The sequence below is a fragment of the Phasianus colchicus genome, chromosome 2 (genome assembly GCF_987193195.1).
Source record: "Phasianus colchicus chromosome 2, bPhaCol1.hap1.1, whole genome shotgun sequence".
Classification (NCBI taxonomy): Eukaryota; Metazoa; Chordata; class Aves; order Galliformes; family Phasianidae; genus Phasianus; species Phasianus colchicus.
The window spans coordinates 33458061-33484945 of record NC_143437.1 but is presented as its reverse complement, the minus strand read 5'-3'; the positions used below and the strand labels follow the sequence as shown (position 1 = coordinate 33484945).

The following is a 26885-nucleotide window of genomic DNA, read 5'->3' as shown; positions in this document are numbered from 1 at the left end:
AGTGCCTTTTAAAACCAGGTCACTATTTTATAACTCTTTTGCATCTCTCATCCTGCTTTTTTTTAATTTGGAACTTGAAGTTGTTTGAATGAAATCTAGTTCTTACTCTCTGTGAATATTTGACTTCTGATGTTCCCTGCGGTTGAAGATATTGCTGTAGATTTGCCATAGGCCTTTTTTAGTTAAAAGCTTTCATGTTTGCTTCTTCATTCTTGACGAGGAAAATAAGGTGTCAGCACTGTCTAAACAAATGAATTGCATTTTTAAAAATTCCAAAGACCTCTTGTGTACAGTGAAGAGATGCATTGTTGTTAGTGAGAGTCAGTGATGTTTTTACTTCTTGAGTGTCTCCTCTTTGAGAGGAGTTTCATGACCTCAGCAAGAGTAAGGTGACACCAGCAGCTCATGCATGTTGATTTTCTTTAAACCTAGAGTTCTGCTTCCTAGAATTAGATGATGGAAGTGAAATCTTTATCAAGCTAAGTGCTAGATCTGTATGCACTAGAAAACCAGAAAAGTGTATGTGTATTTATACATGTGTGTTTTTTCTAGACGGTTCACCAAACGGGTATATGTATCTTTACCAAATGAGGAAGTAAGTACTGGTTTCCATGATTTTCTTTGATTTGAGATAAATTTTCTTTGAATCAAAAACAGAAGCCTCAAAAAACTAACTAGCCCTGGATGATTGCAGTTTGGTGATTTAATTTCTGGCCTGGCCAGATGAACTGTGTTTTAATTCTGGCAACTATCTAAAGCTGTTGCATTTTTTTTTATGCTTGCTACCAGCAAATTTAGTAGTAGTTACTCAGTATTAATGAGATGTTGCTTACATACTGGCAGGCATGGACAAGCCTGCATTAGGACTTACAGGAGCAGGTTTGGTTGGCAGGAGAGAGTATTTATTGCAGAAGGTAAAGGTAACTTTCTTAATGTGTTTTTTTTCAGTTGTACAGCAGATTAGGACTTTTGATGAGGATTCTAACGTTATTCTGTGCCTGTTTAGGTCCTTGTTCTCATTATTAGCAAATCTCTCTATGAAGAGATTATTTTGTACACTCTGATCACAAAAGCACTACAGGCAAATTTAAGTCAGTGAAGCACGAAAGCTAGCCCAATGAACACACAGTTCTATTACTGTAATAAAATTTTAGTGTACCATGAAAACCAGTTTTACATATGATAAACGTATCATCTTTTCAGACGAGATTGATTTTGCTAAAGAATCTTCTAAGCAAACAAGGAAGTCCATTGACCCAAAAAGAGTTGGCACAGCTAGCAAGGTAAGTATTTTGTAACTATACTGAATAAATATACTTATCTACTAAATTCACTCATGCTGTTTTATTCCCTCTAAATTTATCTGACACTGATCTTCGGAAAGTGACAGTACTAACTGAGAATGCAGTGTATGCATTCTGGGAAGATGTTCTACAGTCAGTATAGGAAACCAAATATGCACCAAATTACAAATGTAAATGAAGTGCTCTTTTTTTTATAAGAGTTTAGTCTTTTATAAAGAGTGCCCTCTTTGTTCCAATTGCCATATATTTTTCTTTCAGAAGAAATTAGAATTAAAACTCCTTCATGTTTCCTTACCTGATCTTTATTTTTTTAATAACCAGAACAGTTCTCTCCAGAAGGCTCAACTGTGAAGCTTATTGTAGACTACCCTGAGTTGGAAATGACCCATAAGGGTCAAGTCAGCTCCTGACTCCTCACACACCTAAGAGTTGCACCAGAAATGGGTGTTGTCCAAGTGCTTCTTGACCACTGACAGGTTTATGGAGCCATGACCACTGTCCTGAACTAATCCTCAACTTGACCCTCCCCCGATGCAGATCCATGCTGTTTCTTGGGTCCTGTTGCTGTCACAGCTCCTGCCCTGCTGCTCCCTTGTGAGGAACTGTAGGCTGCTGTGTGACCACCCCTTGATCTCCTCTAGGCTGAAAAAACAGGACTTTAGCTGCTTCTCATCCTCCCTTTTAGACCCTTCACTGTCTTTGTTTCCTTCAGATGCATCGTAATACCTTTTTTAGGTTGTGACACTGAAACCGCACCTCATACTTGAAATAGTGACTGTTTCACTTATACTCACACTACTTTTGTACTGTGCAAACACTCAGAATACAGTTGGTCCTTTTGGCTGTCAAGGTATACTGTTGACTCATACTGTGTTTACTAATAACCTCCCCCCACCAAAGAATTTCTGCACGTCTGTACTTCAGTCACTTGGCCCTGAATGTATTCAGGATTGTGCTGTCCCAGGTGCTGAATCCAGGATTTGCTCTTGTTCAGTTTCATATATCCCTTAAATTAAAGTGGCTCTAAGGTCTCCCTACTCAGAAAGGAATGAGTGGCTCCTCCTATTTTAGTATTGTCTGCAGTCAACTCCAGTGTCCAGAAATTGAGTAGTCCAGGTTACTGATTTAAAAAGTAAGTAGACAAAAAACCTCAAACCATTAAGAAGTACAAGCCATAAAATTAAGCTCAAGGAACCCCACTAGGGACTGGCAACTAGCCTGATGGTACCTTATTTACTAAACACTTTGAGCACATCCTGTGCCAGTTATTCATTCCTTGTCTTGTGTACTTGTATGGTATACAGCTAGACATTTTGTCCAGAACGATACTGTGAGACACGGTATCAAAAACTATTATTTGTAATAAAAAAAATCCTGTTTGTGGCTTTCCCTCCATTCATAAAAGTGGATAAAGTTGTCATAAAAGGATATTAAGTTAGTGAGATATGACTTTCTGTTCATGAACCCATATTGGTTTTGGTTTCTTGTTATAGCCAGCTTTAATTCTACAGTTGGGTGAGCTTTTCATATTAAAATCACTTTTAGGTAACATCTTACTTATGTTAGCAGTATCTGTGACTTCCCAGTTCAGTGGGGAGCTTTATTCTTTGAGATATTAAATGGTGAAAATAAAACTGCAAATTCTCAGAGTTACTTGCCAATTATTTCTAGAGTATAGTCTCAAACATAAGAAAAAGGTACTCCACCAGAAATAACTCTGACTGTAACTTGCTAAACAAAGACATATTGCTTTAAAGACTTGGAGTTCCTCTACTGAATTAGTAGATTGATTTAGTCCCTGGTATCCACTAGTCAGCTGTTCCTGAGGCTTTTCATAAAGAGCATACTGTGAAACTGTCACTTTCAAAACCAAATACTGCAATTAGATTTTTAGAAGTATCTGCTTTTGCCATTTGTTTGGCACCAGTATTAACTAAAAATACATACTGTTTTACTCAGAAGGTTAGTTATCAAATCATAGATTTTATGTGATATTGGATTCTCATTATGTTGGGTTATGAGACAGTTGAATTAAATGATGACAAACTAGCAGTAAGATGTTGATGAAAACAGAAGTCAAGCTTCTGTTACGAGAACAAGTCTTAAGTGGTTGCTGTCGTCTTGCTTCTCCTTACATTTTAGGCAGGATTTGAATATCTGTCCCTAAAATTTATCTGGAAGAGACTTGCATATAATCAGTTACATTGAATGCGCTACTAGTTTATTAAATTTGGAGAACAAAATAATGTCTTAAACATGTGTAATTAAAAACAAGATGATTTGAAGCACTCTTTCTCCTCTTCCCTTCCTCTCCTCTTCCTCCCCCCCTTTTTCTTCTTAAAGAATGACAGATGGATACTCTGGAAGTGATTTAACTGCATTAGCAAAGGATGCAGCACTGGGTCCTATCCGAGGTAAGCTTGCATAGCTTTTATGTTTAGGCTTCTAAAAAATTGCACTACCCTTGAAGACATTGAAGATGTTTATGTAGAGTGGTTAAATTAGTGTATGCATTTAGATATACAAATTTTACTTTGGCAGATCACTTCACATGCAAGTCCATGTTGAGAAGAGATCATAGAAATTACCCACCTGATCCTGGCTTCCAAATAAAATATAAAAAAACCATAACTTAATGTCAGCCTTGCTGATCTCACCTACATTCTTTGTACCCTCAGAGCAAAATGTTTGCTGTACTATGTTGATACCGTAATAGTACTTCAAGAAGAAAACTGTAAAATGAGAAGGGCTACTGAGTTGATGAGTTCCCACTAGAACTGTATGCAGTGAGATGCAGTCTTAGGTGTCTACCTGATTTATTTCTGTATTCTTGGCTGATAGTACTTTTGTTTGCTGAGAACTGTGCATGTTCTGCTGGTAGAGAAGGTTGTAGGTCCTAAGAATAAAATGGTGGAGGGCAGCTTTTATACTTGGATGCTTCCATTTGTGAGGAAGGATGTAGTTCTGCTAACATCTTGTACTGTATCTGTAATGAGTCACTTTGGGAGCAGCATGAATGGGAGGGTTTAATGGGAAGAAAAGGAAGGAAGAGAAAAACACCACCATGTATTTTTCTTAAGGAAGATTATGTTGTGGCAGATAGACAAGTATCTTGTTTATAGTGTTGTTCCAAATAAAAGTACATTTAGCATGTTTTAATTGTCAGAAGGAGTAGGCTTTCCTACAGAATTCAGTGATCTCTCTTTTATTTTCACAGAATTAAAACCAGAGCAAGTGAAGAACATGTCTGCCAGTGAGGTATGCTGTTCCAGCAATTGTTTTCCTTTTTGAATGGAACACAAGCTCAGCAGAATCTTTTAATGTCTCTTTACTTATGCCTAGTATCACACAGAACACAAGTTTGTTTTTTCTTGGCTGTTACATCTTTGTGATTACTTCCTTACTTAAGAAGGCTCTTTAAAACTGTGATTGGAAAGGAACATCTACCCTGAGATATCAGAGGTTCTTTGTATAGTTTGGTTGTCAAGTTTGAGTGCCTCTTTTTCTCATAGTTGATCTCCAATATTGTTAGTTTCATCTGACTATCCTGTTTTTTCCCTTATACTGAGCTGGAACTTCATGATACCTCTCAGATGACATTGGAGACCCGGCTTTTGTTTTTTTTTCAGTGTTGCTCTCTCCAAAACTTCCCAGAAGTATTGTATGAAATGTTTTTTTGTCTTTACATGAAACAAGTCTCTTAAGAAGAACCTCTGAGCAATTTTAAATCGCTAAACCTAGATGAAAAGAAATCGGCTCTTTAAAAAGTCTTCTACTCAAAAGTACTTAGAAATCAGTTTCATGTAGGGAAAACTATGAAACACCTGTTGCTTGCTATTTTGGCCTTAGATCAGAGCTACAGTCAGTTGAAAATATTTTTTTCTAGGAACTAGAGAACATCAGTGTGACTTTACTGTAAGTGCAAGTTTACTTCCAGTAGCCTATAAACTCTAGTCCCAGTGAAACCTGGCGGATCAGCACCACTTGTAACATTAATACTTATTTGATGATGCGACTGCTCTTACACACTCTTTGCCTACCTACCACTGTGTCTGAACATATCTCTGTATGAGGAAGGGCCTACTTATAATCATGTTCTCAGCAAACTGAAAGGCATGTGTTGAATCAAAGAAGTGAGATAAGATTTCCTTGGCTGACAGCCTACTGTGATCTTGAATACATTTGTTGTTTATCTTGTTTTGGGCGTGGAGGACCTTTAGTGCCTTAAGGTACGCTTTGAATGTTTTAAAAATCTCACATTGTACTTTAATCAGATTTGTGTCCTAATGTGTGCTGGCTTGCACCACCTAGTGGAATAGGAAGCAGTAACACGCACTCATGGGCTATCAAGTAACAAAGCTAACGTAGTTATCAAACATAATAAAGAAAATACTGATAATCTTAAATGACACGAGACTATTGCATCAGATTATATGAAGTATGTTAGAAGTAAATATGGAAGTACTTTTTGAATAAACTGAAGCATTTTAACTGCTCGTGATCCTAATGTCTTTTGCTTTTCTTTTAGATGAGAAATATTAAATTATCAGATTTCACTGAGTCTTTGAAGAAGATAAAGCGTAGTTTGAGTCCTCAGACACTGGAAGCATACATTCGTTGGAACAAGGACTTTGGAGATACCACGGTGTGAAACACTACTTTAAGTGGAATAAAGTGCTGCCTAAGGAGCAGGAGTGCAGACTACTGGAAAGCAGCCAAAGTTTACAGGACTTGGCAGATCTTTGAGTATCTGCGTTAAAACTTGAGAATATGAAAAAATTATACAATGTGAAATAAATCCATCAAAACCTCCTTGCCGTTTAGTGAGGATTTACACACTGTAAGTAAGAGCACAATAGGACTTTGGATAAGATTCCTACCAATCTGATCATAGTTTGAACAGTATGCATATTCTGTTTCAGTTGGAAGGCTCTGATGATATTGATCATTGGAAGACCTTTTCCCTATGTTGTGTGTTATTTTTGTTTTTAATTCTGCCATGACATTGATGTCTGGCTTCCTGATAACTACTAATAGTTGGATTTTTTTGTAACCTTTGGTTCTGCTTTTGTGTTTTTTATTTTACCTTTAATGTGCCAAATAAAACAAATTCCCTGTGCAAAGATGAAGAACAGCATTGGGGGATTACAGTTATTAAAATGTAAAATGCAGCTGGTCTGTTATTATTTGTCTTTTTGTTTAGTTTTATGTGAGTGCATTGTTCACGGAACAGTTCTAAAAAAGACCTTTGATAGCAGAACAGCAAAAAAGAAAAACTACAAAACCAATTCAAACTGCTTTTTTAAGAAAATGACTAAATAAAAAGTAGACTAAGACGTTCATTTACTGGCAGTATTTTCTCTTAATGCAATTTGTAACGCTTCCATTGGTAGAATGTTAGCTTATGCTTATGGTGTGCAACTTGAAGACCAGCTGTTTGAGAGAGTAAGTGATGCTAATTGTCAAGTTTCAGAAATGTGTTTCTACTTTGTATTTTGGTCTGGCTACAGTCATTGAAAGTGAAATTTCCATTGTGTAATTTTTTTAATCTACACATTTAACCTTTAAACATAAGGCTACATGTTTAATACATTGCGAACATTAATGTTTTTATAGCTTTCATATGTTTTGGTTTATATATTAAAGTATGAAACACTCAACTGATCTGCTTTTTTTGAAAGAAACTGCATCTTTGTACAAATACTTGGATTTTTATTATATAAATGACAAGCTATTAAAAAAATGTGAGCCTTTAAATACTGTAATAAAACATCTCTGCCTTTACTTCTAAAGGCCTGACAGCGTTTACGAATTCTGCATCAAACACTGAGATGTTTGTAAGGCAGAATGCTAGTTTCTTGTTAGAACAGTTTTAAAATTAAAAAGACAACTCTCCCAACTTAATGATATTGCAAAGTTGTGTATTGTTTACAGTTGTTTTAACTAAATTCATTTATCTGTTTCATTTTCTTTTGGTTTGAATGGCACATTTTGTCCTTTTAACTTTATTGGAAGGAGTGAGTCTTAAATATTTCTGGGACTACTCATTTGAAAATTGACTGTATTTTTGTATATGTGAAGAAACATAACTGATGCTGTGCAAATATAGTAATACCAAGAGAGGGCTGGGTGTTCCAAATACCATGCAGTGAACTAGGCAGCTGAAGCTGTGTAAAGCTTTTGAGGTGTGTGTGCAGTATGCTTGGGATTTGTATGTTTTTTTTAAACCAGGGATGCTTTTAACTTTTTAAATTGCTTTTTATTTTAATATAAGAAAAGATTGTGTTACACTAGTATGCCTTTTGAAACTACTTCTAACCAAACCACTTCTAGCCTTCTAAGGGTATTACTCTATCAAATGTGTGTCTGATATAAATGAAATGTGATTTCTGTTACCCTGAACAACCTTCCCAGAGAAGAAATGCTGAAAGAGTTTAGTTTTTCAGATCTTAGTCTTGCTTGCTTTGCCTCAATTCCACCTTCACTTGATTGTCCTTGTCTGAGATTTCTGGCTAGTGTAATATGTAATTCTCACAGACTTTGTTAAACACAGGTATTACTGTTTTATTACCATGTGCCAAATAACTAAACAGATAAGAAATGCCCTTGGTCTTCCTGTTGATCAAGCTTGCAATTTTTTCCTTGAGTTCCTTTGCAAATGGGAACTCTGAGATAACACTTCTGTGGTTGTAAGGGTTCTTAAGTATTTTCTATCAAACTCAATTTTGCTTCATTAAATTTTGAGGAATATAGTGGTATTAATTTGGTATTAATTTCAAATGAGTATTGGCAGGTGGCATTTACCTAAAATGTAAAGGTAGAACATCGCATCTGCTAAAACACCACAAGCAAGCAGCACAAAAGGTCAGAAGCCTGAGCTGCTACCTCAGAAAGGAAAAGAAAAACTGTTCAACTAGAGAGTGTCCAGTAATGATTTTTGGTATCTATCCTGCCTTAATTGTTTTCTATGTAATGGCTGAATTGAAGCTCTGTGAATGACTTCTGGAACACAGTAAAAAGAGCTTGATTTTGTTCATCTGTTTGCCCCAACAGTTGCTGTATTTTTTTAGTCCATAACCAAGTGCCATTTGGTTCATAAATTACCTTTACATCTCATTTACATTTACAGTATTTCCTGAATAGTCTCTCTTAATAATAATTCTGTTCCTCTCAGAATATTTAATCATGTCTTCTGTTTTCTGATGTTACATACACTGAGTAATTTCCAGCTCAGTGGTTTTCATCTGTGTGCTAGATTAACTGTGTATAAAAGCAAATCTAAAAACAAAGCAGGGAGAGGGGAACCCACAACGCTCATATTTTGTACAGAACATTGCAACTGTATATGTCATAAAATCAGATTATGTTCTAATACAGTATCTTGAGTTAGGATAAGCAGAACAACAGCTTGGATGCTTTTAACCTTTGTAAAGGTTACGTTTGCATTAACTCTCTAAACTGACTTTTTTTTCCCTCCCTGGATGAATCTGTCCACTGCTAATGAATGACTTGACCCACTTCTTAGAGATGATTAGGAAGCAGCTTGTCTAGCTTGCTGCACATGTTTTTTACTGGCTTAAAGTTAAACTCTTACTGGAGGGAAGGAAAAAAAGTGTTGAGACTGCTTTTTAAAACTATCTTTTCTTGTGCATCTTTGCCTGTTTTATTAAGCAGGAAATACCTGTTCTGTCTTTCTTTCTGTTGGAGGAGCAATGTCTTTTAAGGCAGCAGGTTGCTTGAAGTAGTATATTTATGCACTTGCAAGTCTTACCAGTTCTCTTACTTTGTCAGAATTATAGAATTTAATGCATTAGGAACAGGCAAAGCTCCCCAAAGCTGCTTATCAACTGTACTAAAGAAAGTCGGTCAGTGATAGTTTTGTTGAATATGGCCTTGCAACTTGTATTATTTAGATTCCAAATGTAATAGTAACACTTGATAACTGGAACGGAATCTGAAGTGGGAAGTCCTCACTTCACTAATTAGAAGCAGATGCTGATTTCCCTGTTGGATTCTTTTGAATATGATTAAAATGACAGGTTTTTACACATACAACTTCTGTGACCATTCAACTTACCTTCCAGTATAGAATAAATTGGTAGCTTTTTCTCCTGTTCTTAACAAGCAAGTTCTAGCTGGCACAGCTGTTAAGTAGTACATCTTGTGAAATTTAAGTATGGGGAAGTCAGATACGTTGGCAAATTTAACTGAAGTGTCTGCAACCGATATGGAAAGCAGCATTCTGCTTAGGACTTCCTTATCCACATATGGTGAAATTTCTTGTGTGCTAGAGTCTTCTATTGCTTTCCTACAGGACATGGATAATCGCATAGTTGTGCTTAAGTTTAGCTATTCTAATGCTTTAGTGATGTTTCTGCATGTGGCAGCTGTGGGAGATGGCAAGCACTATTGTAGGTTACAGATCTTCATTCAGTGATAGTCTTAAGCTCCTGTATTTTTAGTTCTAGGGACTTCTATTTCTGACAACTGGTAGAAAGGTAACAAGCAGGCAGTAGAGAACAGTTCCCTTAGTTGTGCTTCTTAGAGGCAGTTACCTGTTTCGCTGTTAGGCTCTTTTGAGCTGCTGGTTGGTGTTGAAGGATGTTGTTTTGCTTGCCTACTTAAGTCTCCATGGTCATCCTAAGAGATGACCAGATGACCAATAGATAAAATTTTATAAAATATTTTCTTTTAAATACTGTAACTATAATTCAAGAGGACCTGGAAGTAAACTAGTTTCCTGCAAAGACAGAATCATCTAAAGTACAGGGAAATGTGTATTATATTCTTCCTACTTCTCTTGTAAATTACAAACTGTCTTGGTGTAAACTGTTTACTTTGTCAATAACTACCTCCTGAGTTCAGCAATAATTGACAAGGTAGACATTCCTCCAGTGGATTAAATGTATTGGTTAAATGCTGCGAGTTCTGTCAGTACCCTTCAGTTTCATCTTTTTGATTTGTAAGTTCTTGACATGATGTCTGGAAACAGGTGATTAGTTATAAGACTTTGTCTTCATAAGAAAACATTTGTGAAAGTTCTGTTTCAGAGACTGGCTTTGAAGAAGATTAACTTCATAGTTGATTAATGCAGATTTATTCTTTCAGGAATGCTAAAGGCCTAGTCTTGGTTCTGCAGGGGTTGTTTTGTTTTTACCATTTGAAGTGAGAAGTACTTGATCTAATGTTTGCGTAACTATCAAAGGAGCTGAGAATATAGAAACTGTCTTTGTCACAATTCAAATTTTTATTCATGTGAATTCATTCAATGGTTTCAAAAATCTGAATTTAAGTGACAAAAGTGAAAGGTGGAGGTGAATTGCTATGCCCTACCATGTTAAATACAGCGAATAACTCCAGTTTGGGATGGGGTTTATTCTTGTCTTTTGTTGTGTTGAGGGATTTATGCTTCAGTGTTCCCTAAAGAACGTTTTCTGAAATGTTGAACACCGCTTTATTAATAAGCAATGTAAGACAGCATGATGAGCAGTCACATAGCATTAGCTTCACAATAAAATGTTGCATTCATCCTTTTCTTACTGTTCTTGTCTGTTTATCAGATAAAATGTCCAAAGCTGTGAGCCTTCTCATTAAACCTGAATCTGATTAAGTTATTACTGCTTTAATAAATAAGTAAAATCAGGTGTTGTATGCCTACTGGGTGATGGAACAATAAATACGTAAATACCTCATTTGCTTTCTGATGTAAGCAAGGGCTGCTTCCGACATTAATTTACTGAAAATATGCTTATCCTACTCTTGCTAAATCACAGTGGAAAATAGGAGCTGTTACACTAATTGTGGTCATCATGGTGAACAGTCCTGAAAACAGCAATTTGCACCAATTTACTTTGCTTCAAAATGCATAGAGGTTACAAATATCCAGACTCTGATTCTTTGAGAGAAGGTGCATAGTTAAACTTAATGAAGAGCCAAGAAGCTGAAAACAATATCCTAGTACTTGCTATATTGGGATCTACAGAGATTGTGGACTTGGCAGTGTATCCTGATCTAAGTGTGCCAGACTCATTAAAAGATGAATCTTCTCTCATTCTAGCCAAGATAGTGTGAGACGAGACTCAATGCCTATTATCAGATGCAGACATTGCAGATGGAAATCTGTTTGTTTCTGTATCTCAATGCCTTAGGGTTGCCAGAAAATGTAAGGGGAAAAAAATTATATATTTTTTTTCACTGATGCTATTTCAGGAAGTTTCCAAATAGTTTATCAACTGTGAAATCCAGTATTTTTTTCTGCAAGAGCACGTGTGGCTTGGGAACAGGCAAGAGTTACGCAACCCTCTGTAAGTCATTTTTCATTGTGTAATAGTAATGGAGAAAATATTACTTGGAATTTAACGAAAATTCACCACAGCTCATGTAAATGATTTGTTGCAGGTGCTGTGGTGTAGCAAGAGAAAAAGGCAGTGGGAGTTTAAGAAAGCTGGGACTGCTCTCACAAGCTAAGTGTGTTGTTTCACCCAAATATTGTTAAGGTCTGTTTTTATTTCTGTGAATGTATGTTGTAGGCAAAATATGTTCTTACACTGTAACGTTATCATTGTCAGATCTCACTGATTTCTAAAAGGCCTCAAACTTGCCTTAGCTGTGCAATATCATGGCAGGCCGTTGGTTCTGTTATGTGTAAAAAAATGCTGGTATCTGCTGTGCCAGTAGGTGCTGTGTGTATCTTCTGAGTTGTGTGACACGCAGTTTCTCACAATTAGCAAACAAGTTTCTGTGGTGTGTACCATACATCCGCAGTGTCACCCCAATCGTTTTTGGGGCTACGAATTTGCGGTTTTTAACTCCACGACCCGTCATAAAAAAAATATCGCCTATGCCGGCTTTAGGTATATTTTCGTTCGGAGCATTAACTGAGCGAGGGGGCGGAGAAACAAAGCTGCCCGCCCACTTTGAAGTCGCCGTGGAGCGCGGTTCCCCGCAGCGAAAGTGGCGCCGACGGTCGAAGGGACGGAGCGGCTCGGGCACGTGAGGAGCTCGTGCCGCGCCCAGGCGGCGCTGCCGTTATACGTCACTTCCGGTTCCGCGCCCGCCTGTAAGGGTCCGCTCGTTACCACAGCGACGGAAGCCCCCTCCGCCTCTTCCGGCCTCGCATGGCGCCGTCTCTTCCGGTGCGGGGAGTACTATGGTGAGCTGGACGCGTCACGGAGAGACGGGACGGGCGCCGCGGGTCGCAGCGGGATGCTGAAGGGGCTGGGCCGCCGCTCCCGGGCAGGCCGGGGGGGTTCCGGCTCCGAGCCCGGAGCGCGTCGTCTCTCAGCACCTCTTGCGGCGCCTCTCTCCCGTCCCGCTCCCGGGGCAGCCCCGCCGGGCCCGCGGTGACGTGGCCGCCCGGGTCCGCCCCGCTGCGTCGGGTCGGATCTCCATGGGCACGGGCCGGAGCGTCCCCGCCGCAGGTGGCTTCTCCGGGGCCGCCAGGGCGGCAGGTGGGGGTGATCCTTGGTGTGCTGGGGAGGGCTCGGGAACGATTTGCCCGGAGAGAGGACAGTAAGTGCTGGGCTTTTGCCCCGGGGAGCGTACGTTTGCAGTCTGTGATACTGCTTGATACTCGTGGTACCGAACAAAACGTGGGTGTGCCTGCAGATACTGAGAGCGGCGTGAAACACAGCTGTGTTGACAGGTGTGTCTGTAAGCTGATTGTGTGTGGTTAGGTAACCGGCTTGGAAGCGCCTCTCCTGTCGTGAATTCTGGTCTGTGTCAACGTGAAGTCAGTCATCGTTTTGTAGTAACAGGACGTGTATTGTTATAAACAAAACTGTTATTGAGAGGTACTGTTGAATTTAATGTTAATTTTATCAACAAATTGGAATGAGCTTTTGTTGTGGAAATAGTTCACTTTTTTTTTTTCTTTTTTTTAATTTAAACCAGGGTTTGGGTAAAATATTTCATTAAACTTTAACTTTTTTAAGGGGACAATACATCTGTTCCGCAAATCACAGAGGTCATTGGTTGGAAAGTTAACACATGAATTTAGGCTGGTTGCAGCAGATAGAAGGGTGAGTATTTCTTTTGGAAATAAATAATAAAGATATTAGTCGTGATAAGTTGAGATATGCTATTAATTTAAGCAAATTATGGGAAGTATATTAAAAAAATATAGCTGTACTTTTAAAAAGTGATTATTTTTTAAATTTAGTTTCACAGTGAGCTTATGCATTAGACAGTAAGATTATCACAGTAATGCTGTTTGCTATAAATACGCTTGTATGCCAAAGTATACAGATACTGCATGATTATTAGTGCTATGAATAGTAAGGATGCTTTTCTATTCTTAAATTGAGTTGAACTTTCTGTGAAGTTTGAGTTCTGTGGCCTGTCCCTGATAATTAGTTTTCCCCAGAACTGTGCTTATGTTTAATGCATTAGGTAGAACTGTAAGCTGAAGCTGCATGGGTGTTCTTGGGACCAAATTTCTAGCATAAAGAATGGAACCTGCTTAGGTCTTTTGACTGTAATTTTCCCTCAGAACTGAGGGTAGGAAATAGAAAGCTGTCACAGTTCTGTCTTGAAAAATCAGGTAGAAATGTGCTACAATTAGATGCAAATGCTGTGAAGGGGTGTTTTTTCAGATAAAAAAAAAATATTTTAAGTGTAGTACATAATGCTGTTTGAAAATGACTTTGGGGACAATCTGTAAAATTAAACTAGCATGTGAGATTGTTGCCCTAAAGTCAGTTGTATGTTTCTGGGAGAAACAGAGTTCTGCTTGCATGATGAAATGCTACAGTATTGTGTTTTTGTTTTTTTTTTAATATGATAGGTATATTTTTGTCTTGTATTTTACATCTTCCAAAATTTACATGTTTATTCTCCTCAACAGTCCTGGAAGATCTTGCTGTTTGGTGCTATAAATTTAATATGTATTGGCTTCCTGCTAATGTGGTGCAGCTCTACAAACAGCATAGGTAGGTGGCTCTCTTGCAATGAAACTTTTCTAACAGCTACACTGTGTTTCTGCACTCATGAAGCTCCAGAGTACTACAAATCAAAGCTCTGCAAGGAGCTGTAAAGGAGTTGAGTGACTGAGAAGCCAGGTTTGGAAGGTGCCTCCTTTTCATTTGCCATGGTTGTTGTGGAAGCATTTCTTGCAGAGGGGTGTGCAAGGATTTCCAGACTTCTTGTTTTTTTTTTTTCCATGTAGCATCCTCTTACTGTAAGACTACAAAAAACAGAATTCTAAATTAGTCCTCAAAGCTAAGCTGTTACTTAGAGAAGTAATACTGGCAACATGGAGAGCTCCTCATTTGCAGTTGGTTGAAGGCAGCTGTAATGTGGCAAAAACATTCTCTAATTTCAGGAATGCCTCTTTTAAAAGCTTTGTATTTTACCTGTTTTTGTACAGGGGCTCCAAGATGCTCTCTATCAGCAGTACTGAAAGTAGAATGCCCCATATTTTCAGTTTGTGACATAAGTTTTCTTGCTATTTTAGATGAGTTAGAGAAGCAAAACTAGTGAACCTACTTTTTCCTGTAGTAATGTATGTAAGAGATCTCTTGCTTTGGTGAAGTGCATTACAAGAAGGTCTCCCAACTTCTCTGTGTTTAAGACCTTAGTTGCAACTATTTATTCCTGGTAGCTGAATACTTCATGTAGCTGGGCATTTAGTAGAATTTGGATGGCCAAAATCAACCTGTTCATGAAGTGAGAGATGCTGGTGTTTTCAAAACATTCATATTACATGCACATACAAAAAAGAGAGTACTCTGCAGTATCAGCAGAGATCATTTGTTTAAATAGAAAATGGCATAGAGATGCAGTAGAGGGATTTAGCAGAAGAATACAAGTGACTGAAAAATTAAGATTTAAATATTTGCTTTTTTTGCAGCTTTAACTGCTTACACGTATTTGACAATCTTTGATCTTTTCAGGTGAGTTTTTTCCATTTAATCTTACAGTTCATTTGTGCCTGGTTTTGTTTATTTATTTACATAGAAAATGCATTTACAAACACAAACCAGTGAATCACCAGTGATGGAACACCAGCTGGTTTAAATGAATGTAAAATTGTACATCACAATAAATAGATGAGAAATGCTATAGCTGTGTTGACAACGATCAGATTCCTTTGTTAATTTCTTAAACTTTTGCTTTGTACTCTTCATTTGTAAGTGTGATATCAGACAATATAAAGAAGATTTTCTTAAAATACCTTTCTCTGTTAGACAGATTCAGGTCTGACCTCACGTTGCCTCTGGTAGCCCTTCAGAGGAACTCAGTTTGCATGCAAAATAAACACTATTTGTGCCTATCAAGATGTCAGTGGAAAATGCATTATATTTGGGGTTGTGACAAACTTGATTTAGGCTGAGCGATGTTCTGCATTGGATGTTGATGGTAGCCTTTGAAAGTGCAGCATGTTGTAAGTATGATGTTGGCTGTCTCTTGATATAAGCATTTTGACTGGCTGCCTGTATGGTTCTTTGCTGTCCATTTTCTGGGGACAGCTTAGATGTCTTTGCAACATCCCTTCTGTTTCCAAACAGTCTTTTCTGGATTCACTGGAAACCTCATTGGGATAGTGATGGAAGGGTTGAGTTCATGGTAAAATGTTACATTTGATAATTCAGTTCTGATGGCTGAAGCGTATGTGTGTATACTTTGGAGTTTGTGAAGGCCATACTTGTTTATTAGAGTCTAATTCTCCCCCCCCCTTTTTTTTTTCTTCAGTTTGATAACATGTCTAATAAGCTACTGGGTAATGGTGAAGAAACCCAGTCCAGTCTATTCATTTGGGTGAGTACTGTTAACAAGATTCAGTGTTTGATAATACAGCATTTGATTCATTGTTGAATATCCTTGCTTATGTTCTGTAACAGCCACCACAGAGAACTGATATGTGTAAAGACTGGTTCTCTAAAGAACAGGCACAGTATACAGGAGGAGAGGAAAGGGAAGAAACAAGAAAAAGAACTAAGAAATGTGTAACTTTAAGCTGGAAATTGTAGTCTTTCTTCTGTCAGAAAAAGGTTTGTTTGTGGTAATTGGAATTCTGGCTTAATTAATAATTGTTTCCGGTTTCTTCTCCTCTATCTCCACTTGAAAGAATTAGAAGTAGTAGGTCTATTCCACTTGCTTCTCTACAGACTGCAATGCATTCAGTGAGTTGCTGAAAGTTCTATAACTTAATTCTTAAATTTCAGGTTTGAGAGGTTTGAAGTTCTAGCTGTATTTGCTTCTACGGTTCTGGCGCAGCTTGGTGCTCTTTTTATACTGAAAGAAAGGTAGGGATCTGTTCGTTTTTCTTTTGATTTTTCTTGTATAAGAAGATAGTCCACTTTGAGCAAAAGCATATGCATTCTACAAATGCTATCTGTAGTGATAAATTGTAGAAAAAATATTGGTAAACCTAATCTCTAATTTATATTGATTACTCTGCATGGGGACTTTAAAATGATAGGAACTGGTAATTGGAATTTAACAACTGTCAGGGAAAAGACTGTGTTTTTAGGAATGATATTTTCCAAGCACTGTTAGGAATTTGATGTAATGTGTCTCCCTATGCATCTTGACTCATTAAGTTAATTACTAAAGAAAACTTTTTTCTGTAAGTTGCACCATGAAGTGAAGCAACTTCTTAATATGTTAAGGATCTGTATGTTTAAGCTAGCAATTTCATCAATCCCACAAAATTTGCTTTAGCTTTAATTTGATGTACAAGAGGTTCCAGGTGTAGGTGGTGTTTCAGGTGTTTAGCCTCAAAAATTATTTAATTCTTAAAAAATGAAAAGGCTTTTGTTGACACATAGAATGGAGGCGACTTATCTTCCTTTTTCCTTTTGGAAGGTTTTATTTTCTCTGTCAAGGTGTGTATTAACAACGCAGAAATGTTACAATGTTAGTTGATCTCTTGTCCCAAAATGCACTGGAACAGATTTTAATAATGAGACACCATGAAAGCCTCCAACTTTTCTGGCACTGATTTTAGGAAATTCCCAAAACTTATCCTAGGTTTTTCTTTGTTACAGCTGAAGGTTATTTCTTATCTCACTGGTGGATAAAAACACAACAACTTTGTATCCCCACCACAGAATGCCTGCTTTATTTGACCTTACTTAGTGAGAAGCTGTCAGGGATTTCAAACTCTCTTTGTTCTGATTACCTGTAGTAACAGTGGAGAGAGTAGCAGTATTTTCTGACATGTTCATTTACAAGCATCTTTTTAATGTGTAGACAATGCCTATGATAGCTGTTGTGTACATGGCACAGTGTGGAAATAATTGGAAAGAATCTATCCTGCTTCATCTCAGTGATACATATTTTCATAATTTCAAAAACGGATGTGCTTGCTTAAGTAATTTGTTTTTCCCAATATTATATCTGTTAGTTTTGTGTATGGATGGCAGCTATTTTTTCAGAACATAAGTATGCTTCAGTTGTCAAGTCTTTATTGTACAATGTAACTCAAATTTTCCATTGTTTTTGTAGTGCAGAGCGATTTCTGGAACAGCCTGAGATACACACGTAAGAAATTATTTTGATATATGAATACGATTCCCTTTGTATTCCTAATTCTTAGTCTGGCATGTTGTAGCAGAAATGCTGAGTCATGGCCTGAACCAGTGCTTGAGCACCTGGTAGGAAGGCAGGGCCAACCCAGGGCGAGCTTAGGTGCTTATAATACATCTGAGTGACTGGAAGAGGTGCATCCTGGCTCCTCCCCTCCCCAGACCTCATTTAAGGGAAGACATTAGGCATTTGCTATTGATTGTTCTTTGTCTCCCTATAATTTTACAAAATTTTATTAGAGGTAGGCAGTTAATGTGGCTTTTTTTTTTTTTTTTGATATTTGGAAGCTGGGGTGCAGAAGAGGAAGCCAGGTTTGTGCTCACATTGTAGGAAAGACTCTGTGTGAGCATACAAGTCTGCTGACTGGCCTCAGTGCATTTATAGTTTGCAAAGTGTTGTAGTATCTGCTGCCTCTTGCTAAATCATGCATTAGGAGGCCTGGTATGTTGGAGGGAAAGATGCTGTAATCATTAGGGAACTGGATTTATTACAAAGACGGTGATGACTGCAAAGAACATGGGAAAGGGAAAAGAAAGGGTGGAAGATGTGATGAAATAATAGTTCTAGTAAAGAGTAGGGGCATTGTGCCCTTTCTGTAGGAAAACAAATATTATTTCTGCTAAAGGAACAATATATTTATTAAACTTCAAAGGACAGTGTGTGTAAATATACAACTGCAGTTATACATATGTATACGTGTGTATATGTGTATATGTGCATGTGTACATACACACGTGTGCAATTACTCAACATTATGAACATTGTGTTCAGTGTGTTGTGATAATGTTAATGCATGATATTTAGAGATTTCATTTTTTCCTCCTGGAATGCTAATATGCTGTCAGTTATTAGACAGTATGGTAACTTATCTTACTTTCACTTTTGATTTCAATGAAAGCTGCTAAGAGAAGTGGGTATGACACTGTTAGCAGTAATTACAGCTTATTTCATGCATATTGTTGATAATATGAAATAGCTATCTTTTTTTTTCTTTCCTTAGGGGGCGACTGCTAGTTGGTACTTTTGTGGCTCTTTTTTTCAACTTATTTACAATGCTTTCTGTGAGGAATAAGCCTTTTGCTTATGTCTCTGAAGGTATGTGATTAAAATATACTAAGAATTAAGAAAAGGTTTCAATGTTTCTTTTTTTATGACAGAATAACTTGTCTGGTTAACTTCCTTAGCCTACCTGGTCCACGTTACTATTACTTCTGAGCTTAATGCAGTTCAGAATTGCATTCCAGATTTCATCACTGATTTGCTTATGTGGCTCTCAGAATTTCTATGTAGCTGTTGCTGAAAACTGAGTATCGCCATAATACTGAAGCACCCTTTATTTTTTATCTTGTAAACTCAAGGTCATATTTCAAATTTTACTTTTAAAACATTTTATTGATTTATTCATGGATTGAAAATAGATGATTATAGTAATTTCTTCTTAACAGTACTTTTACCTCCCACTTTTCCACTGTGAAATAATCTTGCAGACACTCTCACTAGCTGCTGAGACACTGAGTATTTTGAATACTAATCAAGTGGGAGAAATTGTTTTTTCCATGCTTTTCTGTATATTTTGCCATACACAATGCTTCATTTCAGTGAATGTAATTTTGTGTAAATTATGTAGTTATAATTGCTATGTATGCATTATACTTTATGTAATGTGGAGATAACTACGTTGAACGTAACCTGAAATTATGTTTGTATTTAGTCAGTTCAGGTTGTTACATGAAACAAGCATTTTACTTACTGCCTAGAAAAGCCAGACTTTGTGTTGTTAATGTGACAGTGATTCTGCTGAGATGCATTTATTTATTCACAGTGTAATGGGTTCTTCCCTTAAAATAAAACTTGAAGTATTTTCTAAAATGGATTACTTTACTTGTAGTCATTTCATTAACTTTCTTTTGAAGCTGCAAGCACGAGCTGGCTTCAGGAGCACGTTGCAGATCTCAGTAGAAGGTAAAGCTCTGTTTTTTTTAGCAGCTAACTTCTGGGAAGCAGTGTTGTTTTTGTGCATAATAGCAATTTTGAAAGATGCTGAGATGAGCTGTTGCGTTTTAGAGGTTTTTAAAGCAGCGTTATTTACTGATCCAACGTGTGGACTCCAGCCAAAGCATTATCTTTCATATTTCCAAGATGTGTCAATCTCATAGGAATACATCTTTCTGTATAACCTTCCTTTTGAATGCATTCAGTACATTGTATATAATTCTGCTTGGAAGGGGTGAGGTAAACTAGCTTTGTTTGGTACAGACCTGAATTGTGTTTCTCAACAGCTATTATCTATCTGGTCAATATATCTTAGAGTGATTTTTTTTTTTTTTTTTTTAGTTACTCTGTATAATAAGCAAGCAGCTGGAATGATTGCAGTTTAAGTGTAATATGTGAAACTGGCTATGGAATCTCCTCACCTATCCAGCAGAAAACTGGAGAGCCTGTGTCTTCCAGGCACTGATTCAAAGTTTCTTATTCATTTTAGCTTTTAACTCTCCTGCTGTACTGTTACCTGAATGCAAGACAAAATCATTTTCAGATATTTTTGTCAAGTATCAAAGTGTTTACTTTTAGTTATACTTACCTTTTTGAGTACTTACGCTGTTGATACGAAAATCTGAATGTCAAACTATTGTAAAATGTTAAGTATGAGCAGAGTTAGAAGGGCTTTTAGGGTTCTTGGAGGTATCGTTTGCTGTGACTGCAGGGTGCCACATTCTGAAGTAGTGGGTCTAACTCTTATGGTTTTTGTAGTTAGGAAGTAGTAATGAACAACTAGCTAACAACTGCTTGTTTGGTTTTGTTTCAGTATTTGTGGAATCATCCCAGGACTGAGTAGCATCTTTCTACCACGGATGAACCCTTTTGTCTTGATTGATATTGCTGGAGCTCTAGCTCTTTGCATTACGTATATGCTCATTGAAATCAAGTATGTATAGTTGTTGTTTAATGAAATTCATTTTATATTCGTTCTGTGGGAAGTTGCTTTTTCTTATGTGAAAAGACTGTTCTTGTCAAAAGCTGTATTATGTATGAATGAATTTGCAGTTGCATTAATGTATTTGCCATTTCTCAAAGATACATAGTTAAAATCTTCTCAATTTGTACGTAGTTTCTCCTGATATTTTTTCTTTCTTTTAAAGTCCTCATGCCTTTCAATAATAGCACTCCCCTTTTTCCCTTATTTTTTTTTCTTCTTCAGCAATTACTATGCTGTAGACACAGCATCAGCTATAGCAATAGCTTTGATGACATTTGGTACAATGTACCCCATGAGTGTCTACAGTGGGAAAGTACTGCTACAGGTAAGGCAATATTGCAAAGGAATTTGGGGGGGATTTCAGTTTTGTTAAACGTCCTTATCTGTTTTAAGGTTGTAAATGGGAAATGTTCCAAGAGGAATGTTTGATAAAGGGCCAGAGTACTGACAGTAGAGTGTTCAGCATGAAATAATAAGAACATATTGTGTCATATCATTGGTCTTGTGTAGGTATACTAGTTTTAAAGGCTCTGTTATTGAATCAGAGCCAGTTAATCTTTAGTGTGACTTTTTTTTTTCTTTTCAAGACAACCCCACCACATGTGTTTGGCCAGTTGGATAAACTTCTTAGAGAGGTAAGTCAGTGTATAATACATGGCATGTCATGCACAGCCAGTGTTAAGTAAGCATTCAGGAGTATAAAGAGTTTTTATGACTAATCCAAGATGATCCCTCAGGGATTTCTTAAATTTTTTTTTCTGAATGTAGAATATATGGAGTTTATTATCTAAGACAAATAGTGTCACAGAGGTATCTGGCACTTGCCTTTTCTAGCAGTGTGTGTAGTTGGTCAGTTGATTCTTCTAAGTTTTAACCTACTGTGGAAGAGGCTTACCAATGTAAGTTGAGGGAAAGAGGAGTAAAGAATGCTGTTTACAGACAGCATATCAGGTTTAGACGATGTTTCTGTTTCACAGTGAGAGCTACTCTAAGCTGAGCTACTTATATCTACTTTTCTGATGGATTTGGATGTTTAGAGAAAGTGGTAGATAAATGTTTATGTTACAATTAACAGATCTATTCCATTTTGTAGTCTGGAAGCTGTTTCATTAATGGTGTTCAGCTGTGTGAATAAGTATTCTAAATATTCTAAGAAGATCTGAACATTTCTAACTTCTCACATTTCTGGATATTTGTGGAAAATTAGGTTTCAACTTTGGATGGTGTCTTGGAAGTTCGAAATGAGCATTTTTGGACATTAGGTTTTGGCACTTTGGTAAGTGATGTCTTTATTGTCTTTAAAAAAAAGTGTATTTATTTAAATAAAAGTAGTAAGATATTTATTTTAAAGAAAAAAGAAAAATGCATTGAGTCAATGCTCAGTCTTTTTCTGTGATCTATAAAAAAAAAAAAAACTAACTTATTTTCTCCCATCTTATGTTTTTTAAAGCATTGTTGGTTAATACTATTCGTGTATGTAGCAGCTCTGAATTAAAGCATTTCAGACCTTATCCTATATTTTGGCACTCCACACAATAGTAAAGACATTTTTCAAAATGTGTTAGTGTAAAACCTCTCTATGAGGAGAAAAAACCTGTAGTCCTCTATGTACAAAATATCAGCATTTATATGTAATAGGAAAAAAAAGTGCAACACAACTACAGATGTACACTGATGTTCTACTGAAAGAAAGAAAGCCTTTTTAGTGATCTAGAATGATCATGAACAACTCAGTTATTCTTGAATTGATGTTGTGACAGACAGAAAATTAGGACCGTTAGATTTCTTCTTATTATTTCTACTTCTTAATCCTTCCATTAAGCTACTTTTTGGAGGGAGAAGGGCTTGGTCAGACCTTTGCTTGTACATTTTCTACTGGCACCTTCCAGATTGCAGTAGATTCCAGAGATCTGGGTACACTCTAAACTGCTCCATCTGACATAAAAATACCCCAAACTAGCAGTGGCTGTGAACCATCTTTTATTAAGTATGAACTGAAAAAGGATGTGAGGGGTTCATTTTGTGTACTTTTTCATTAGTAGTTCAAGGTGAGCAATGCAGCATTACTGAGAGGTAGGCAGGGATAGCTCACAGACATGTACGCTTTAAGGAGAAAGTCAGTCTGAGTTCCCTGAGGGGCAGTGCCTTTCCTTTATTCTTGCTAGTGGTTTCATTTTGAGCATCTGCCATGCACTTTGTTGACTTTGTCTTCTGTCTGCTCCAGCAGCTTAGTGATGATACGTTTTCTTGAGTGTGATATTGAAATTTCTGTGCTTGCTTCTTTGCTTGGGCATTTTTTGTTATTGCCTTTTGTTTTCGTGCCATCTCATGTTGTATTTTATAGTTCAGTTTGAAGACTCAACTTTTCCTGCATAAGGATCTTGATGTTGTTCTTGAGGTCAACACATTAGCAAAGATCAAAATCTGTTCTTGTAATGGAATTCTTGGATATGCTTCCCAGTTTAGTCAGTAATCTCCATTGAGAAAGGTCTTTGTGTGATTCTCTGCATGCTAACTTTGCTTCTTCTTGAATGCATGTGGAGAATCTTATGAAGGTGACAGTTATCACCAACTTATTCTTATTGGTTTTTTAGGCTGGATCAGTACATGTCCGAATTCGAAGAGATGCGAATGAGCAAATGGTACTTGCCCATGTCACTAACAGATTATACACATTGGTCTCAACCTTGACTGTTCAGATTTTCAAAGATGACTGGATCAGACCTACCTTATCATCTGTGCCTATTGCAAACAATATGCTGAACCTTTCGGATCATCATGTTATTACAATGCCGTCTTTGAAAGCTGCTGACAACTTGAACCCTATTACATCTACTCCAGCAAAGCCCAGCAGCCCGCCACCAGAATTTTCTTTCAATACACCAGGCAAAAATGTGAATCCAGTTATCCTTTTAAACACTCAAACAAGGCCCTATGGATTAGGCCTTAATCATGGATCCACACCTTACAACAGTGTACTCAATCAAGGATTTGGAATACCGGGAATGGGAGCGACTCAAGGATTCAGAACTGGGTTTACAAATGTCCCAAGCAGATATGGAACAAACATTCGTGGTCAATCCCGACCATAATAAACAGCATTATTTATTGTACTTAAGGGTATTGACTTAATTATTTTATTACCCAATTTTTATGAACATTTGGAATGTCAGAGCATTCTAAATGGCTGGGAACAAGTGCATTGTTCATATTTGTGAAATGGTTAAATTGCTTTTTTTTTCTTTATGTTAACAGTAGCCTGTGTAATGCCACAAATGTTTTCCAGACTTAGATACTTTACAGGTAGTTTTTATAGCGTCTACTTTTATTCGGCTTTCTACTCACTCTCCTTTTTTTCCCCAAGAATGTATCAAGATTACAGCACAACTACATAAGAAAGTAAATTTGTGACTAAGTAATGCTTTTAACTAATGAGAACAGCTTACTGAGTGCTGAATGGTTGAGAGAAAAGGAAACCGCAGATGTGCAAGACTCTGTTTTTGAGGATGTTTTGATTGCTATATTAAGCCACATTTTGGCAAAGTCACAATTAGTTTTTCCAGGGTTGCAGAAGTCCATCAGTACTCATATCGTGGCCATTGTAAGGACAATCTGGCATTTCAGATTCTAATTAATTTTATGAGGCATAGTTTTTAACACTTTTGTTGATGCCTTTATAGAAACTCAGATGGCTCAGCAACCATTTTCTAGATGTAAGTTTTCCACATCCATCTCTGATATTTCTTTTTGATATAATTTCAGAATAAGCAATATACTGGGAAATAAAGGATTTCAAACTTAAGATTTTACAAGCACCTCTTTTTTACAGTTAACCCTGTTTAAGATACAGAACAGATGTCTGTTTTGTTTCTGAAGCCAGTATTTCATTTTTCACTATGGAAAGTGTTCTCCGATTTGATTGTGACTTTGTATTTTGCCTCTTTGTATTTTTCCTGTAGTTTCAGGAGAAAAAGATTACCTACTTCTCTGCCTAAGTTTCTGTCCAGAATACTGTCAGTTCTTACAGTCAGTGCTGGAGTGCTTAACATTCAGAGCACGCTGAGAACAAGACTGCCCAACTGTCTCTGCTTTTGCATTATTGTTCTACTGTGCATATAGAAGGCCCTATTTCTTCACGGCCTTTCTCAGAAAAATTTTCCCTCTGCTTGTTTTTTCTGCTCTGCACTGATGGTGACAGGGAAAGGCTTTGTAGAAATGCATCAGCTTTTTTTTTTTCTGTCCTCTCTTGCAGTACACATCTTTTAATTCCCCAGCCAGTACCTCCTTTGCATTTTCTTCTGCATCTCTTGGCTGTTCAGGAATGGGTTGCCCATTCGTATCGTTTCACTTGCAACTCAGGGTGCTGTGTCTTGGCTTGCACCTCATTATTGTGTATCCAAAGTCTCTCCATTTGTCCCAGGTAGAGAGCTGTAGTATCTCAGGGACTCCAAGTTTAATAATGTTTGTTACCTGAAGCTAACGAGTTCGATAGAGAGAAAGATCTTGTTCTCCTGTAGAGCTGAGTTGAGAAGCAGCTGCCTTCATTTGAATTTTCAAGATCTGTGGCCTCAACATTGGCTGAGGATTTTTTATTTTTTTCATATGTGTTTTTTCTCTGCTGCCTCTGACACATGGAGAAGGGTGCCACTCCTGTGAACAAAGCAAGGTGACATTCTGCACAGAGGCCCCTTGCTGGGATTTTGTAGGCTGAAGGTAGTGTCCAGACTGCCACTGGCATACAGTAATGTAAGTTACACACGGGGGATCTAACTCTGTACTTTATTTGCAGCAACAATAATGATTTCACTGCTGTCTTTGAATATGTAACCATCAGGAAAGCATCATTTCAAAATCACTGCGCTCCGAGGTCGGCGTTAGCTCTGTAACCAGCATCCTCTCACTGCTCTGTGTTTATGCGTAGTCCATTGGATATGCCATTGCTGCATGGAGACTCACAGAAGTACAGAATGCTTCAACAGATTTCCTGTACCTCCTGGGTGCTGAACTGGGCTGCACTCTGCACCACCTGCAACAGCATAGTGCCAGCAGAATGTTTACATTTACTACTCTCACGTGGCCTATTGCAGAATTGTTCCTTACTCCAGTTTCATAAGCAACTTTTCCTTTTTGGTGACATTTGAAATATATTGTATTATATTGATTGCATGCCTACTTGTTTTTAGTAGAAAGTTAAAGCTTCATTTTATTAAAGAATAAATAAAAAATGAAGCTGATCTTTGATTTAAAATGCGAAGGGAGAATGGAATTCCAGAATTCTGAGTGCAATATAATCACTTGAACAAAATTATTTTTTTGAGTGATTGTTTATATATATATATCACATGTGCAGATGATAAAGGTTCTTTTAGAGATTAGAACAGCTTTTTAGCTGCTTTATTGTAATGAATATAATTCAGAATATTTGTTAAATCAACAGAGAGTAAAATGTCTCCTTTTATAAGAGGAAAATAAAATCAGTGTCATCCATGAATGACAAGGAAAAAAAATGGTAATTTGTGTGCAGAATGTTGTAGTTATCTTTCACTTAGGGAAATAGATGTGGTTTATGGGATATACTCTGAAGTGGCACCCATCTACTCATTGAACTGTAGTTTTTGCTGGGCCTACTACCGATGTAGATTGGTCTTGTAATATTTCTATCAAAAGCATTTTTACTGCGCCTTATCTTTTCTAATTTTATTTTATTTTATTTGTTGCTAGGTGTTCACAATCAAAACAGTTATATGGAATGTGACTATGAATTGCTAATTTCTTTTGTCTTCATTCCTGGCAATAGGATTGCTATTCCAGCGAGAGGAGGAAGAGGACTCGCTCTTGCCATCATTTCTGCCTAGAGAACAGTCTGCATTGTTACTTCCTTAGCCAGTTCTTGCTGCGTATGCTTAGGATCGCTTCACTTGTAGCTAAATGTAGAAAGTGCTGAAGAATGAGGATTGTGCATCGTTACTTTTCTTGTGATGAACTTACAAGAGGAGTTAAAGCTTGTGTTACAGCACATGTAACTAGTGTAAACCCAAACTAAAAACCTGTTGAGCTCTGACTCTTGAGTTTGT

General features: G+C 37.2%; 2 protein-coding genes across 8 annotated transcripts in view; both read left to right on the top strand.

Moving 5' to 3' along the window:
* The window catches only part of SPAST (spastin), a 33997-nt gene extending 23165 nt beyond the window's left edge, over nucleotides 1-10832 (top strand). For all 4 annotated transcript variants that reach the window (XM_031593040.2, XM_031593024.2, XM_031593033.2 and 1 more), the window contains 5 exons: nucleotides 553-595; nucleotides 1204-1283; nucleotides 3648-3718; nucleotides 4522-4562; nucleotides 5833-10832. In XM_031593040.2, the coding sequence (XP_031448900.2) occupies nucleotides 553-595; nucleotides 1204-1283; nucleotides 3648-3718; nucleotides 4522-4562; nucleotides 5833-5955 (358 nt within the window). In that variant the 3' untranslated portion in view covers nucleotides 5956-10832. The remainder of the gene's footprint in view (nucleotides 1-552; nucleotides 596-1203; nucleotides 1284-3647; nucleotides 3719-4521; nucleotides 4563-5832) is intronic.
* Nucleotides 10833-12152: 1320 nt separating this feature from the next.
* On the top strand, nucleotides 12153-26872 carry SLC30A6 (solute carrier family 30 member 6). 4 transcript variants are annotated; one of them, XM_090135296.1, is made up of 14 exons: nucleotides 12153-12456; nucleotides 13238-13324; nucleotides 14149-14233; nucleotides 15154-15196; nucleotides 15996-16061; nucleotides 16469-16549; nucleotides 17754-17789; nucleotides 18835-18929; nucleotides 19748-19796; nucleotides 20641-20760; nucleotides 21034-21136; nucleotides 21399-21446; nucleotides 22019-22087; nucleotides 26609-26872. In XM_090135296.1, exons 1-14 carry the CDS (start codon nucleotides 12454-12456, stop codon nucleotides 26753-26755), a joined length of 1032 nt encoding a protein of 343 aa, XP_089991422.1. In that variant the 5' UTR covers nucleotides 12153-12453; the 3' UTR covers nucleotides 26756-26872. The 4 variants fall into 4 exon arrangements, with proteins under 4 accessions (XP_089991422.1, XP_031448913.1, XP_089991421.1 ...); XM_031593053.2 differs by lacking the exon at nucleotides 26609-26872 and adding an exon at nucleotides 23406-26573 and having other exon boundaries at nucleotides 12218-12456; XM_090135295.1 differs by lacking the exons at nucleotides 12153-12456; nucleotides 26609-26872 and adding exons at nucleotides 12463-12724; nucleotides 23406-26573.
* Nucleotides 26873-26885: the final 13 nt, after the last annotated feature.

Bases quoted from the DNA above. Each gene is read 5' to 3' on its own strand.
- SLC30A6 (XM_031593053.2), top strand. The intron at 13,325-14,148 runs GTGAGTATTTCT...TCTCCTCAACAG, and splicing joins TGGTTGCAGCAGATAGAAGG to TCCTGGAAGATCTTGCTGTT. The intron at 19,797-20,640 runs GTAAAGCTCTGT...GTTTTGTTTCAG, and splicing joins GTTGCAGATCTCAGTAGAAG to TATTTGTGGAATCATCCCAG.